The sequence below is a fragment of the Tachysurus vachellii genome, chromosome 1 (genome assembly GCF_030014155.1).
Source record: "Tachysurus vachellii isolate PV-2020 chromosome 1, HZAU_Pvac_v1, whole genome shotgun sequence".
Taxonomy (NCBI): Eukaryota; Metazoa; Chordata; class Actinopteri; order Siluriformes; family Bagridae; genus Tachysurus; species Tachysurus vachellii.
This window is the reverse complement of record NC_083460.1, coordinates 22,735,771-22,753,810: the sequence shown is the minus strand read 5'-3', so window position 1 is coordinate 22,753,810 and position 18,040 is coordinate 22,735,771. Positions and strand designations below refer to the sequence as shown.

Genomic DNA, 18,040 nt, shown 5'->3' with positions numbered 1-18,040 from the left:
TGAGCAGTTTCGTGGGCAGGTGTGGCCTGTTTCAAATTAGAGATAAAAGGTCTGAAGTTGATTCCAAGCGTTGAGAACCGTCATCATTTGGTAAGAAGAAGCGGAACAAATTAAGGAGGTCATCATCGTTGTTGAAATACTACATGGCACCGTTGACTCCCATTTTTGCCATCTCTGGTTTCGGCTGTTTCTCACCCGCGTGGATGCGCCTCTGCTTCAAGCTGGTAGCGTGCACATTGAGGACATTGTCTGAAGTACAGCTTGGGATGAACGTGTAATGAGCTTTACCTCAAAATGGTAATTTATTGGTATATGGTTTATTTTTACACGGTCAGGCTGGTTTTAGAACTGTCAGTCAAGTTGGATTTAAGCAAAGTATAAGTAACTAATGTAGTGAGTGAAAATATACTTTTTAATGAAAAAGGACACTGAACATATTTGTGCAGGGGCAACTTAAAATGCACATTTGGCTTGTTCCAGCCACATACAGGGAAATGGGAGGAGCTAAAAATTGTACTGCAGCCAGCCATTAGAGGGCCTCAGAGATGATGCAGCCAAACACACACTCACACACGATCCAAACTGTTTTCATCATATTTTAGTTTTTATTAGACCTGATATTGATTTTTATCCCGCAAAACTGTCCAGAACCAATAGGCTAAAGGCAACCACCATTTCAGGTTGCCACACAGATTCAAACTCCCCTCCTCATGAATGTGTTACAAAGTAAAATGCAGGATATTTATTTAGCATTTCTCGTGTCTGTTGTGAACAGGTATTGTGAGTGTATGCCACGTCAGAGGCTCTGCTAACTAGAGGAGTCAGATTCGGGGTGCAGACAGAATTCAGCCATTCTGAATCACACCTCCGTTAGCGTTAAGTATGTAATGTATTATTAATCTCTGTTTTTTAATCCTTTGGATGAAAACTGCAAGTGCGATCTTTGTATTTATTACAGAGACACTGAAAATATTTGGCTGAAATTGGGCAGATTTTAAATAAAAACATTAGCCACCATGAATGAAATAAAAACACCACTGAAACTGTAGTTCATATTAATGAACCCAAAAGAGTCTCTTTACACTGATAAAGACCGGCACAAACCATACCAGAGTCAAACACCATATGAACAAAAGGATGCAGACACCTGACCGTCACACCCACGTGTGATTAACGGACATCCCATTCCAGAGTTTGCCCCTTTTTTATGGTTATAATTTGCTCCACTTCTGAAAGGTTTTCCAGTATATGTTGGACTGTGGCTGTGTGGATTTGTGCTCGAGAGCGTTAGTGAGATCAGACATTGATGTTAGGGTGTTGAGGAGGGTGTCCAATTCCAGTTCAACTCAAAGGTGTTCAGTGGGGTTGATCCAGAGTCAGAGCTCTGTGCAGGACACTTGAGTTCTTCCAGTCCAACCTTAACCGTAACCTTGTGCACAGGTACATGGTCATGCTGATACAGGGTTTGGACTCGTGGGTCCAGTGAATTGAAACTGTAATCCATTATGTTCAATTGTGTGCTCTAACTGGCAACAACATGAGGAAGAACCACATCTGAGTGTGACTGTCAAGGGTGCACATACTTTTGGCCCCATCTCCCAATTTATTGGTTAAAAAGTACTGTTGATTTGGTGCATTTTTGTATCCTATCGCTCCCATGTTAAATTGCAGAACTCCAAAATGCTCTCCCTGGCCGGAAGCAGTCATAAGTCCAGGGAGAGGCAGCCGATGACCGAATTAGGGAGAAAAATGTGGGTGGAAAAAATACATAATGTGGAGAAAAATGGAGGGGTGAAAAATAAATCAGTTGGATGAGTGGAATATAGAGAACAGACTAACCTGAGATGGAGAGCTACTGGCCTGTTCTTTGTGCGGGCTGACGGGATTCTCCCCGGGCATGAGACCACCGCTATTCTGAGCCTTGCACAGTTTCCTGTGGAGAAACAAAACACATCGAAAGATAAAATCAGAATAATCACGCTGATTTCGTGCAGCAATGACGCTACGCACAGTGCAGCCATCCTGTAACATGAAGGCAAACAACAAAGCAAAAGAAGATAGGGGGAAAGAAAAAAAGGCAGATTTTTACCATCACACCCGTCATGGAAAGGTTAGGTTCTCTCTGTACAAAGCAGTTGGCCATGTATGCTAAAATAATACCTCTGGTGATACTTTTACATACCAGTTAAACACACAGTTGTATTACAAATCTGACTTGTCCCAATTTTATGCCAGACTATGCAAGTGAGTCTAACATGAGGCCTAACAACATGGGTAGGTCTATTAGCAGAGGGCATGGGGACATGGGTACCGCTTGGTGAAAAAACACAAGGCTTGTTTAGGAGAGTGAAAAACAAGACAGAAGGCGGGTAGCTTAGTGAGAGCCGCAGTGGCTGTTTGTTTAAATACGTGACATCTGGCCATAAGCAGATGTTGGACCTCAGCCAGGCGCACACAGCATTTGGATCATGTATGCTGTGCCAGAAGACCTTTGAACCGTTTGGTTGCATGGTTCTTGCACAACAGTCACTAATTAAGTACCAAGTGCTTGACTGCGTGGGCAGCGGATGTGACTGCTTATAAACATTATCCCGTATTCCAGACACTGATAATCCTTGTGCAGAATTGTGTTTATGATTCCTTCATGATTAATGTTTTAAAGTACAGCTAGATAGGAAAGTCATAACACGAGGCAAATCGACCTGATAACAGAACAAAATATATTTATTTCCCAAGGTGTCAGAAATGAAGGAATATGAATGAACAAATCAGTCACAGAATTGCAGGATGTAAATGAATTATAATTAATAAATAATCAACAGGCTCTGGTTCTATGCTCAGCTTACCGCACAAGGATCCTCTTCAGAATCTGCTGGTCTACCTCAGTGTAGCCAGGCCAATCCTTCTGAACCTCCTTAAACAAACAGTCCTTCAATGTGAAGGTGTTGTCCTTGCTATTCAGATTAGCCACCTATGGGGGAAAAAGGAGAAATGGAGCTTCTCAAAAATCTACACCATCACAAAATTTCAACTTTAATATGCACCAAAATATTACTGTAGTGTAAAGTGGTGCGTGATATCAATATCAAATAATCAATTCTATCAGAGAACAAATAGCCTTTTCTGAAGCACGCATACATGAGGCAGTAAGCTAAAGCACGTGCTAGGCTTTTCTTGACGTGGTAAATAATAGCACGAGAGCGCAGCAGATTAGCGACATAATAAGATCAGCGAGCAGTTCACCAATGCCTGTTTTTCTTAAATCTCAGCTTCCCTGTGTGAACTCTGAACACGCATCGAAATGTGTTTGTTTTTTTTCCAATGTGGAAAAACAAAGTGTTTGCACTGCGGCACGGACCTGTTGCAGGAGGCTGTCCAAAGTGTCCTTATCCTGGGGCGAGAGGCCTTCCTTTGTGAGACGCACCAACAACTCAGGTTTGCGGTAGGGTTTGAGAGCGAGTAAGTGGACCAGGCGCTCCCTGAGTGGCCGTGGCACTGTACTCTTCTTTGTGCCGCCGCTGATGAGCACAGGACGAGAGATTCGCCGCACTTGGGCTACAGTGGGGTCCGAGATGGCCATCGCTGGTTTCCGGATCTGGACCCGTTTACCTGAATGAGGAACAGTATAAAAGACCATCAGTATAAAGTCTTGTATAAAGTCAAGAACACACACACACACACACACACACACACATATATACATATATACCCTGGAAATCAAAATTAGAGAACAATTTATAAACAATTGAACAATTCTGAAATAATGTCATCTTCACTGCTCAACAGTTGAAGGAGTTTTTGTCCTGTCTATACCATGCTACCAGAACACCTTTTCCACAAAATAACTAAGGCATTTCAACAAAAAACATTTTTTTGCAGAAAACACACTGATCAAAATTAGAGAACACTTTCAGATACCTCCCAGTTATTGGTGTTAATCTGGCAACTGGTGCTAATTTCCTTGATTATCTGTCGACCCCTATTTAACTGGAAGCCTAACCTCCAGTTTCACTGACTCTGCAAGATGGTGGGCCATTCTAAAGTGACTGAAAGCCTCCGGCAGCAGGTTGTCCAGATGAAGGCCAAAGGGATCGTTCCAAATCTGTGATTTCAAGAATATTGAATCTTTACAACATCACAAACTTATTCAGGTCCCCCAAGAAGGCTGGTCGTCCACGGAAGACAAATACAAGAGAGGACAGGATACTGCGGAGGATCTCAATGGCCAATCGTTTCCACACTGCAGATGGAATTGCTCACCAGTTTAGCACTGAACAGGGTAAGGATCTGTCTCGTCATACAGTGTCTCGACGTTTAAGAGCATTTGGACTGAAAGCCCACTCTGCAGTGACCAAACCTCTCATTAGCAGAGAGAATCAAAAGGCTAGACTAAGCTTTGCTGAGGAGCATGTTGTGTGGACAGAGGAGAACTGGTCCAAAGTTCACTTCAGTGATGAAAGCAAGTTTAATTTATTTGGGTCCGATGGGAAACATTATGTTTGGCGACAAACTGGAGAAAGACTGAACCCAAAGTGTGTAAAGAAGTCAGTGAAAAGTGGAGGAGGAAGTGTCATGGTTTGGGGCATGTTTTCTGCAGCAGGAGTTGGACCTCTTATACAGCTACATGGTAGAGTGAATGAAAAAGATTATCAGAACCTTCTTCAACAACATATGGTTCCTTCCCTGCGTTCATCACCCAATCAGCCCGCAGTGTTCATGCAGGACAACGCTCCATGTCACACAGCAAAACGGGTAAAGCAGTTCCTTGAAACTGAAAACATTGAAATAATGACATGGCCTGCCCAGAGTTCTGATCTCAACCCAATAGAGAACCTCTGGAAAATCCTTGGCGACAAAGTTATGGCCAAGAAACCCACTACAGTCACCGAACTGTGGAGGAGACTGGAAGAAGAGTGGACCAAAATCACACCAGAGCAGTGTGAGAGACTAATGCTGTCCTGTGGCCGCAGATGTGCTGAAGTCATTCAGAGCAGAGGCCTGTACACTTCCTACTATTTGATGACTGTTGTAACCTTCAGAAAATTTTGTTGTAATCTTTTTCCATGCTACAGTCATTGTTGTTCTCTAATTTTGATCAGTGTGTTTTCTGCAAAATAGTGTTTTTTGTTGAAATGCCTTAGTTATTTTGTGGAAAAGGTGTTCTGGTAGCATGGTATAGACAGGACAAAAACTCCTTCAACTGTTGAACAGTGAAGATGACATTATTTCAGAATTGTTCAATTGTTTATAAATTGTTCTCTAATTTTCATCTCCAGTGTATATAATAGATATCAGAGAGAGAGAGAGAGAGAGAGAGAGAGAGAGAGAGAGAGAGAGAGAGAGAGAGAGAGAGTGTGTGTGTGTGGGAGAGAGAGAGAGAGAGAAAGTGTGTGTGTGTGGGAGAGAGGGGGGGGGGAGAGAGAGAGAGAGGGAGAGAGAGAGTGTGTGTGTGGGGGAGAGAAAGAGAGAGGGAGAGAGAGGGAGAGAGAGAGAGAGAGAGAGAGAGAGGCTAACATACTTATATACCAGAATTCTTTACTGATACAAATAGAAATTTTATTTTGAACAATGTGGAAAAGTTTTCATTCAAATTTACTGTCAAACATGCTCTTGGTTTCTCTCTACAAAAAGCATGATGGCTTCTTAAATCTGTCTTAAAACTTCAGTCATGAGTGAAATCCGTAAATGAAATTTTCTCTTTTATCACAAAAACTTTATTACTAATTATACCTCAGGCAAGAAAGAACGATAATTCAGGAAACCCTGTTTTTAGATGCAGAAGGTTTTCGAACATAACCACACAAGGAATGTACTCTCTTACCCACGTATCTTCCCCCGGGCTTGATGACGATGGCAGCACGGCTGCGCGTCTCCTCCTCAGCCTGAGCCATGCTTTGCCTGGCTTTCTGGTACGAGTCGTCTGTGGCGCACACCGTAATTTTATCCTGGATGCCTCCCAGGCAGTCCAGCTGTATGCTCCCTTCACTGAGGAGACCAGAGGAGCAGCATGAACTTACAAACCACTGAAACAAACCACTGATACAGCAAGATGTACGTTAACGTTCGAGGAAACGTTCCTGATTAAATAAAGCTGCAGTTACAGACATGTTCGCTCCTCTGGACAAAGGCACAGACTCGTGCGTATAAAGATTCAGAGAGAGAAATCTGGCCTACCTTGTAATGTACTGCTGGATGCAGTCGAAGCTGCCCTGGGGATTATCCCTCCCCACATTGGACAGATAGAACGTAAACGTTCGCAGATCATTGGAACTCGTGGACTGGGGTATTGAGATTTTCTGTTGGGAGGGGAAAAAAAAAAACAATCACACTACTGGCACTATTCATCCCACCTTAAACACTTTTTCTCCCACCCATGTGAAATGCCACCCTACTCAGCTGGCTCTCTGTGGACTTGTAGCCATTTCTCACGTATATGCACTTCTCTGGCAAACTTATTCTCTAACTCTGCCTCCAGAAGTGAAGCGCATCATCACACATGTGACGCAAAACAGAATTATTGTGTGAAATGCAGGCGGGGTTTCACTGGTGCAGGGTGAGAAGAGGAGCTTCGATAGCAAGAGACGTCGTCTGGGAATCCTGTGACTACACGTTAAGAGTGTCACCTTCAAGCTGTGAGGACAGGAAATCTGGGAAGTAAAAGCGTGGAGGTGTAAGACCCTGGAAATGTTAGCCTGGAAACGTGAGTCGGCAACACGAGTGACAAGTAGGCACAGAAAACCAGTGCAGCTTATCCTGAGACGTCTGAACCGTCCAAGGTGCAAGAGACATGGAGTGTGTGCGTTGATCGCTTCAGAAGTGTGTATTAAACTAGTGCTGAACACACCATTTCTGTTCACAGGCTCATATCTGAGAATTCTGAAAATACAAAACTCAAACAATGTAAACCCACATACAGCGATCTCATGTTCTGGCATCGATGACGACGACGATGTCTTAATCGTCTGAACGCGAGCTCAAAGTGAACACCTCATGAGGTGGAGTAACGTCCACTTAATACGCTATGGACTAAAACGGTGGTAAAAAGCAATTCAGGTTAGAGATTTGAGTATTTCTAATCGAATGTGACGTGAGCTTGGTGAGGCAGAAGAGAAACAGGAAGTGAGTCACAATGATGACTGAGCGTTTGATGTGTCTGATAATCAGCGAGGATGGCAAACATACTCGGGGGAAAAGTTTAGAAGCTTCCGGAAAACTCAGAAAGCAACACAAATGCTTGGCTGTGGGCGAGTGAATTAATAATTGTCTTCATACGGAATGGAGCATGCGAGCAGAACTGCTGAAGCTATAAATAGTCGGTGCGTGTTGGGTGTTTTGGGACTCTATTATACCCCTGTGTCTGCTACAACAACAATATTTTTGCTGGCTAATGTCTGTGCTGGTCGAGGTGTTACACCAGTGTGTAAAATAACTCATCTTTATGTGTAAATAATTCAACAGGCTCCCTTTCTGGGTCATTTTTCTTCCCTTGTAACTCTGCTACATCTCTCCAAAAGAGTTCCTCGGGACACACGATCACCTGTGTATCGTTTAACCGAAGCTAATCCTCAACTCTGTTTTAGACCTGCTGTTTGAGCCCCACATTGAAAGACTAACAATTAAATCTACCAAAAAGTCTCAAAGCATTTAAACTGAAGTTAACTAGCATGCTTCGGTGTGTGTGTATGTTTATCATTATCGTGAAAAAAAAAATCCTAGTTATTGACATCATCAGAAAACATGACAAAACGATACTCTTCAGAAATATTAAAAACATCTGACAAAGTACAAAATGAAGATGAACAGGAAGAAATGACGCCATGTACAAATCAATGAAAGTGGGCATGGCTTCTTCAGAATTTATTTCCTCTAGCAGATGGGAACGTTACACAGCAATAAGCTTTATAAAAAGATGTCACTGAAACTCATGGCGCTCGCCCCACCTACAAGCTGTAGCCTAAAACTTAACATTTTATCTTACTTTCCAATTAATAAGATGAGCAATAATTTTTTTATAGTATCTCAGACACCTGGGAAGTTGAGCTCATGGGGAAGAAGTTTGGCGATGTCAAAACAACACCGAATCCCACCGCAGGTGAGTGGGGTGGTGTGTGCGTGTCTGTCTGTCTGTGTGTGTGTCTGTCTGTCTGTCGTGTCTGTGTGTGTCTGTCTATCGGTGCGTGTGTGTGTATACAGGTGGCATCGGATTCATTGTTGGATTTAAATCTTGTGTCCATGTTTCAGAAAAGCTCTCATTAACAGAAGAGTTTTGATTTGGTTATGATGTTTATTTTGTCCTCCCAACAGACCAAGTCACATCAGGGTGGTAAAGTGCCATGCATGGTTTAACTGCCCGTTTCAGCCCCTGACCCGAGTTACACAATACACAGTGCTGATGTGTTCACAGATCACTCTCCTTTCACATGTGGCTTGCAGGTGGACGACTATAAACAACGTGTGTTTAAGCCTTTCCAGCAGCCTCACTGCTCCACGCTGATAATCACACTCATTCCACTGACTTTGTATTGAATATCGTTGTGTTCTCTCCTTTACAAACACTAATCTGTCTATAACTTTTTTCTGTCTCACGCTGTAGTGACAAGCCAAACTTTTCCATCGGTTATCGTGTGAATCTCCTCAAATTCTGCAGGCATGCGACTGAAGGATCGAATGCAGCATTAGCGAAAATGAAGACGAAAGAGAAGGGAGGTGAAGTGACATGTAGGGCTGGCGCTCAGAAGAGAAACTTGGGGTCATTTCATCTGAATTTTATACATTTTAATATAAACACCAGTACCATAAGGAGGACAGTGCTCATCATTCTCCTCCTGGCCACACACACACAGACAGACAGACGCGCGTACACAGACACACAGACAGACGCGCGCACACAGACAGACAGACGCGGGCACACAGACAGACAGACGTGCGCACACAGACACACAGACAGACGTGCGCACACAGACAGACGCGGGCACACAGACAGACGGACGTGCGGGCACACAGACAGACGGACGTGCGGGCACACAGACAGACGGACGTGCGCACACCGACAGACGGACGTGCGCACACCGACAGACGGACAGACGGACGTGCGCACACCGACAGACGGACAGACGGACGTGCGCACACCGACAGACGGACAGACGGACGTGCGCACACCGACAGACGGACAGACGGACGTGCGCACACCGACAGACGGACAGACGGACGTGCGCACACCGACAGACGGACAGACGGACGTGCGCACACCGACAGACGGACAGACGGACGTGCGCACACCGACAGACGGACAGACGGACGTGCGCACACCGACAGACGGACAGACGGACGTGCGCACACCGACAGACGGACAGACGGACGTGCGCACACCGACAGACGGACAGACGGACGTGCGCACACCGACAGACGGACAGACGGACGTGCGCACACCGACAGACGGACAGACGGACGTGCGCACACCGACAGACGGACAGACGGACGTGCGCACACCGACAGACGGACAGACGGACGTGCGCACACCGACAGACGGACAGACGGACGTGCGCACACCGACAGACGGACAGACGGACGTGCGCACACCGACAGACGGACAGACGGAGGTGCGCACACCGACAGACGGACAGACGGAGGTGCGCACACCGACAGACGAACAGACGGAGGTGCGCACACCCGACAGACGGACAGACGGACGTGCGCACACCGACAGACGGACGTGCGCACACCGACAGACGGACAGACGGACGTGCGCACACCGACAGACGGACGTGCGCACACCGACAGACGGACAGACGGACGTGCGCACACCGACAGACGGACAGACGGACGTGCGCACACCGACAGACGGACAGACGGACGCGCGCACACCGACAGACGGACAGACGGACGCGCGCACACCGACAGACGGACAGACGGACGCGCGCACACTGACACACAGACGGACGCGCGCACACCGACACACAGACGGACGCGCGCACACCCACACACGGACGCGCGCACACACACAGACACGCGCGCGCACACACACAGACGTGTGTGTGCGCACGTCTGTGTGTCTGTGTGTGTGCGCACGTCTGTGTGTGCGCGCGCACGTCTGTGTGTCTGTGTGTGTGCGCGCGCACGTCTGTGTGTGCGCGCGCGCACGTCTGTGTGTGTGCGCGCGCACACAGACGTGCGCACACACAGACGTGCACACACACAGACACACAGACGTGCGCACGCACACACACAGACACACAGACGTGCGCACACACACACGCACACACAGACGTGCGCACACACACGCACACACAGACGTGCGCACACACACAGACACACAGACGTGCGCACACACACAGACACACAGACGTGCGCACACACACAGACACACAGACGTGCGCACACACACAGACACACAGACGTGCGCACACACACAGACACACAGACGTGCGCACACACACAGACACACAGACGTGCGCACACACACAGACACACAGACGTGCGCACACACAGACACACAGACGTGCGCACACACACAGACACACAGACGTGCGCGCACACACAGACACACAGACGTGCGCACACACACAGACGTGCGCACACACAGACACACAGACGTGCGCACACAGACACACAGACGTGCGCACACAGACACACAGACGTGCGCACACAGACACACAGACGTGCGCACACAGACACACAGACGTGCGCACACAGACGTGCGCACACAGACACACAGACGTGCGCACACAGACGTGCGCACACAGACACACAGACGTGCGCAAACCGACAGACGGACGGGGGACACGCATGGGGGGACATGCACGGACGGACACGCACAGAGGGCAGACAGACAGACAGACAGACAACACGAACACAGAGCGACACACAGACACAGGGCGGACAGACCGACGAAATGAGATGATTTTGTCTCCACTTTTTCACCTCTACATGACTGCATTGGGTTTTTTATTTAATTTGTTTTGGAGTTGCTCAGTTTTCTGTGCTGCTCCACGGGGGACGGGGGGGACACGCACGGGGGGACGGGGGACGCACAGAGGGCAGACAGACAGACAGAGCGACACACGCACACAGAGCGACACACGCACACAGGGCAGACAGACAGACAGACAGACAGACAGACAGACAGACAGACAGACAGACCACACGCACGCACAGACCAACACGCACTTTTTCACCTCTACATGACTGCACTGGGTTTTTTTTTTTTCATTTGTTTTGGAGTTGCTCAGTTTTCTGTGCTGCTCCAGTGGGGTTTCCGCGTGAGCAGAAACTGTGGCGAGTGTAAATACAGGGTTTGGCAATAACCGGTTGGGGGAAGGCTGCCTCTTACATGGTGCTTACTGTAAAGCCCTGTATATTACACACACTAGTCTCTAGTGTGACCCACTGCTTTGTGTGAGCATGTCTGTGTTGCAGTGGTTTCACTGCTGTCCAATTCAACCTTTTTGTTTTGTCATTTTCAAATCTTTCTCCCAGACATCTATATTAAATGAGTCCCAAATCTCGCACTATACTACTCTGTTGTGTATTATAAACAGAGCGAGTCTTATGCTCACGCTGAAAGAAGTGCACTACAAGCGACACTGGATGACAAACGTTTTCAAGATGGCTGAAGACACCGTGGTGGACGAGAGACCTTACAAATGTCTTTTCACTTCGCCCATGCTGTGCGATTTATACTTCATCTGATCTTTTCCTTCTCATGTTTCATTGATGAACACTGGTGATAAAAAGTGAGAGCTGGGAGAACTTGTACTAGTGAGTACTGATGTGAGATGAGGCGAAAGGGGGCGGAGTTCCCAAGTTGTTATAAATACTGGAGAGCTCTGAACGCCTACACAACTGTCAATCAATTCCAGATTCACGTGTCAATCTGCTCGCCTTTCATTCTATTTGGGAAGAAGACAACGTCGCTCTTCGGGCAGGGCCAAGATGAGAAGTGACCTGAGATTACGACATGGTACACGGTAAATGGCGCTTATAATCGAGATTAGAACGTTTCGAGAATCATGTTCAACCATTATTATTAATTAACTCATGAGTTCATCATAAATATTCCCCAGCACTGAAGGCAATTACTATGTAATAATAAAACATCTGGGAATAAATAAATTCCTGTTTTTCATCCGTTTCAAAAAAAAGACAGCTTTTACACACATTTGTAAAAATACAAATTGTCTTCAGCTTTAAAATAAGAATAAATAATCTCTTATCAACACTTTTCTCAAGAGTATGTAAGAAACTGTAAAATCATGGCCTGAACCTGTAGAAATGAATCCAATCCAAAGTTTTGCTATAGCCTGAAAGCCCACAGCGCCGGACTGGTAAAGACCAGAGAGAATTATGCTCTCTTGGGTTTCTGGTCTGAGACTACAGCACCATTTACAAGTGAATGTTTACTAAGAAAAACCTCCTGCCGCTGCCGGTCGGGTGAAAAAAAAGTCTTATCAAAGACGCAAACAATCTGCAGGAACAGGTCGAATACGAGGCGGACTGATCGCACAGGAGATGAGTCAGGGCAAACTGGCAGTGATGAAACACGCACAGGAGGCTTTGAGATTACTGACAACTGCAGAGGAAGACGTGGTTACGGTCATAAAAATAAATAAATAAATAAACACAACTTCTAACATTTCCTGGGTATTTCTGCTATAATGTGAAATGATAAGAACAGTGTTTAGAGAGAGAGAGTTTACTCTAACAGCCCTCAGGTAAGTGTTTAAATGAACAAACACCAGCTCTTCGTCCACAAAGGTGTAACAAATGAAACCTGGATGTGGACCATACGGATGCAGAAGGACGATGAGAATAAGAAGGATGATGAGAAAACAGAAGTAAATAATGACATGTTATGTTTATTCCTTTGTCCAGGGCCACAAAGCAACACTCTGATAATCTGTCAACAGCTCCTTTCAACCTCTGGTGAACCTTTTATACAAGGGGAATTCCTGATAACGAAAGTGAGGCGGAAACTCCGTCAGGACTGACGCCTTCTAAAGCAAAGCGAGGTTTTAGGCTTTACCGCATTTCTACAATAGCACATTTCTAAAGTAAATAATGATACGAGAAGCAGTGAACACTTACCCCTTGATTTCCAGTGAATCGTATTAGTGGTCGAGCAGAGACACCCTGTGAAAGACAAGACATTATACACACATTAGCGACATGATATGACAGACGATTGTGACACGTTCAAATGCCATGCCGTAGTTAAACTCATGTACGAAGGCTTGCAGTAAGATAACCAGCAATTCAAAAAATGTAGTCATGTTTTCCCCAGTAAAAGGAGGATGTTGCTATTTCTGGCCTGTTTTATTTACACAGAAAAGATTGCATCTAACCGCACACAGACTGCAGTGACCTGTGGCTACACAGTTAACAACAAACAAATAAATCACCGGACAGAACGTGTAAAATAACACATTTGTACTTCACGTTACACTATTTTATAGGATGCGACAGTTCTTCCGGTTCGCTCGTGTAAATAAGCTGGTGGCTCTGGTGAAGTCATCGGTTACTGGACAACACAGCGATGTGAAAACTCCTTATAAAACCCGACGACACGATGTCTACAGGAAAGTTTACAGCTTTGGTGTGTAAAACCGATCCAAATCTAAACTAGTAGAGCAGGACTTCGGACTCACGTCTGGAAAAAAAATGTTAACAGGAAGCAAAACAAAACAAAACAAAACAAAACAAAAAAAAAAGACAACCCATCCATTTAGTCCAACCAAACAAAGGTTTCCAGAATTGGACGATTCCCAACTTTAAAGCCAACACGATGGCGATTTCCTTTCGGTTTCTTTCTGGAAAACTATCTATGCAGCTAGACTTTTCTCATCGTTTAGGCTTTGCTATTTTTGTCTAGGCAAACTAATTAAGACGATGAGGAAAAACCTCAGTTCAGAGGAGTTTGACAGCAGTAAAATCCATGTCCAGAATGTCTCATTTCCATTTACAGCTGATTAAAACGTACAATAAAATGTATAACTAAACAAAAAACTAAAACAACCGAATCTACATGGCTATGCGTTCATGAGGGAGTCACGACTGAAGCTGAAGATTTGCTTACTTCACTATTAGCCACGGTGAATTATTTATACTGTAAAGCCTGAATAGTGTAAAATACAGAATATATCTGCAATTAAATGTACAATACTCTGGTGCTAATACCGCAAACGTACAGCTGAATGGAGCTAGCAGTAAACGTATTGAGCCATGTGCTGGAATGAATTGTACAGTTTAAGCCCCTACACCTTCAGTATTCTTGCCTTTGTTGCCATTTGTCTTCCCACCCTGGGTGGGTGTAGTTAGCTGTTAAGAATCATCTATTTTCTGAAGTGCACCAGAGACTTTTCCAGCAAAATGCTGCTACATCATCATGATGCCGCCACCACTTTGCTTTAGATCATGACAGGCTTAATCAATCATGATAATCTTCTGATTAAACACTCAGTCATGTAGGTCACTTCAGTTGTTTGCACAGATGCACTTGGTACCTTGCAAGCCGACTTGAGAACGTCTAAAGTTTCGTTTCGGAGGTCTGAATTGCCTGGATTTTCCCCAATGATCAGGGTGCCTATGTTTGCATTTATGGCCTTTGTCGGATGCCCTTATCCAGAGTGACTTACAGAAGTGCTTTTGAAGTCTCGATCAATAAATACATTGATACTGGTTCACTGGGTTCCAGACTAAGAATACCATAGGTGTAATATGGCAAGAAAAGCACAGAGATTTGTTTTAATGAAACAAGTGCTAGTTTAAGTACTTTAGGAAGAGGTACGTCTTCACATCATTTGAAGACCAGCGACTCAGCTGTTTGGACATCTAGGAGAAGTTCATTCCACCGCCTGTGTAATCTAATGTCTGATGGTAGATTTCATTCAGAAGCTTCCAATATTAATTATATCAATTACTCAAGTCTTCTAGAATGTTTATAGAATCGGCATTGTGAGTCGTTGCGACATTTTAGAGTCGACATTGTGTTTACGTGATTATACATGCGTAAAGAGTACATTTTGTCTTGATTGTGAGGCTAAAAGACACGTTGATAACATGGTGAATAATAAATGCTATTAATAACCGTGTTATTTAGTCTTGTCTACCGCCACCTCCCCACCCTTTTTTAAAACCAACATCCAGCTTGTTACTAAGCCTGTGATTTCCCTGCAGGCCACGGACCAGTCTCAGCAGGGATACAACAAGGACACCCAGCAAACAATAACTGTGTGGCAGGCTGTGAAACCCAGGAGATGCTGATGTTTGTTTGAACCTTATTTAACTTTTTAGGTCAAAACAAAGTTTCCTTTTTCCGCTACCATTTTGACCATTTTTGGAAGCATCCCTAATAAAGTTAAAACCAATGTAAAAACATATAGCTACTTATCTAAATGTTAGCTAAACCACACATACATCGACTGATCCATTTCACATTAACGATCTTAAAAAACAACACTGATGTCCTGATAGTTATATTACAACACTTATTTGAGGGGAAATGTGTTTTTTTATAATTTTTTTATATGAAAATAATTCCCCCAAAAGTAAAACACATTTCCCCCAAAACAGTGTTGTAGTGTAACTATCATAACATCAGTGATGTGTGAGCTGAATTTGGTGACAGTACAGTGTATTACAGTGAAGTTATGGACTGTTTTTTAGTATTCGCTTTTCGGGTTTTGCACTTTGCAGGCAGTCCTTGGAATCTGTCTCTCAGTCGTCCGCACATAGAGACTTGTGTATTTTGTCCACCGCGGAGGAAAGCTGATTTAGATGAAAATTGGGTTGTAGCTGCCTCTCTACATTACTACAATAGAAAAGATGTGTTCTTTGTGTAGTAACAGCGTTTAGCTCAGGAGTTATTGACTCGGGAAACTCGGCCATATGCGGCCAACTTTACTTACTTTACTTTTCCTTCTCGATAGGTGAGTAACGTTGGTTTTGCTTTGTTGCACAGAACTAATATATGCCGTCCTTTGCATGATTATGCTTGTGTGTCATTTTTGCTTGTTTGTTTATCTGCAATCGTATTGTTCTTCCCTTCAGCTATGATAAAGACACTAACTTTCCATTAGACTGGGTTAGGTATGTGTATGTGGGCGGAGCTATCAATACAGGGGTGGGACCCATTTGGGTTAGGGGCGTGTTTGTTTTGGTGATTTCAAATGTCAACATTGGCTTTCAAAAATCGTGCACCCCACCTTTAAGGAAAAGTGATCAAACTGCTAACTGCAGCCATGTCCTTGTTCTCGCAGCCAGGTGTGCTGACAGGTGAACCACAGTCACAGTCACTGTTCTGCAGTATCTGCTGAAGAAACTGATCTGCAAGTATGAACTGATTGGAACCTGGCTGCTGTGAGAGGCAGCTGGACACCTAAAGCAGAATGCGGAATGGCTCTCCGTCATTTGCTTTACGGATGATGGCAGGTGTGGTTGATACAATCCATTCTTCCAGAATATAAAACCTACCATACAAAGCTTACCCGATATACCTGCAGCCAAAGAAGCCCCTCTGAGAAGGGCACAGATTTAGAATCAGAATCCAGAACAACCGACTGGAGCTGCTGAACCGTGGCAGGTTCCTATCTTGCCTGGTAATTTGTGTGTCGATGCTAGTTGCTAGATTTGAGTTATAGAACTACATTACATGAAGTATTACCTCAAAAGGCCATACTTCAGTAAGTCTTAAATGATGTATGCACTGCATTATGGGTATTGTAGTTATAAGATGGGGTGGTGTGAGGTGAAAGTAAACCCTTCTGGAATAACCGATACTCATTCAGCAGCAACCTCTTCTGACTCATCACCATGAAGGGAAAAGACCCTAAAAATATGGAAATTACCTCAAAAAGGACAGAAACCTGTCAGAGCTCCATCAGTGGAGACCCCCCTACAATGGAGATTCACCTGAGCATGACAGGAAACTCTAATGACCTATAACTTAAAAAAAGACAACAAATAAAAACCATCTCTAAAACTAAAAGAACACTTCCTAGAAGCCCTGCAGTCATTCTCTCAGTCTCATCCTTCACTTTCTATCCATCACTGTCTGTTCGGTTCAACTAACTATTTAACATCGGTTTACTAGATTAATTAGGGTTGGCGCCAAAATATACTGCCTGGAAATATTCAGTCAAAATGCTTCCAGTGGACCAGCAGGGTTTTTTTTTAACCCAAAAATAATAAATAAGGCCTACAACAGTGTCAGAATTAACATGAAAAAAACAACGATAATAATGATGATTTTTTTATTATAAAGTGATTATAAAGTTTACTCTATATAATGGAAACTGCTAGTTTTACAGTCTTTTGGTTCTGGACAATTATATAATTTATCGCAATTTGCTAAAATGCAAAATTGAAATCGGAGGAAGATTTACTGCACTATTTGCGCATGCACACACAACAACTAAATGTCCAAACCCTGTTACAGCATGACAATGTCCCTCTACACAAAGCAACAGCTCAATGAAGATCTGGTCTGGAGGTTAAAGCTGGACTGGAAGAACACAAGTGTCCTGCACAGAGCCCTGACTCTGACTCAATCCCACTGAACACCTTTGGGATGAACTGGAACTGGAGTCTCTTCAACACCCTAACATCAGTGTCTGATCTCACTAATTGAACACAACTCCCCACAGCCACAATCCAACATCTAGAAGAGAAGTGTAGAGCTTATTATAACAGGAAATTAGAAATAAATCTGGAATGGTGAGCACATATGAGTTTGATGGTCAGGTGTCCACATACTTTCAGCCAAAATATCTGCCAGGGTTCTTCATCACTCAGTATTAGTGCTGACCTGATGAGAAGGTATGAAGGACAGACAGCTGGTACAGTAAAATACATCACCACTTGATTCCAAGGTGACAAGGTGTTCGAACACCGCACCACACAAATACTGTGTGTAACTCTTAGATGAATGAGATTTTATTTATTTTTGGGTGTTTTTTTTTTTTTTGCTTGTAAGACAAGAATCAAAACAAGCATTTTACTATAAACTGGTAACATCACATATCTTCAGCAATGTTCAAAATCAAGG

At 44.4% G+C, this 18,040-nt stretch overlaps 1 protein-coding gene across 1 annotated transcript in view; it reads right to left on the bottom strand.

Annotated features, from left to right (window-relative positions):
- Window positions 1–18,040, bottom strand: part of ell (elongation factor RNA polymerase II) — a 31,571-nt gene that overhangs the window by 6,638 nt on the left and 6,893 nt on the right. Inside the window, exons 2-7 of the mRNA XM_060877422.1 lie at window positions 13,084–13,128; window positions 6,175–6,296; window positions 5,822–5,985; window positions 3,359–3,609; window positions 2,847–2,971; window positions 1,840–1,933 (exon numbers count right to left, since the gene is read on the bottom strand). Of these exons, the coding sequence (XP_060733405.1) occupies window positions 1,840–1,933; window positions 2,847–2,971; window positions 3,359–3,609; window positions 5,822–5,985; window positions 6,175–6,296; window positions 13,084–13,128 (801 nt within the window). The remainder of the gene's footprint in view (window positions 1–1,839; window positions 1,934–2,846; window positions 2,972–3,358; window positions 3,610–5,821; window positions 5,986–6,174; window positions 6,297–13,083; window positions 13,129–18,040) is intronic.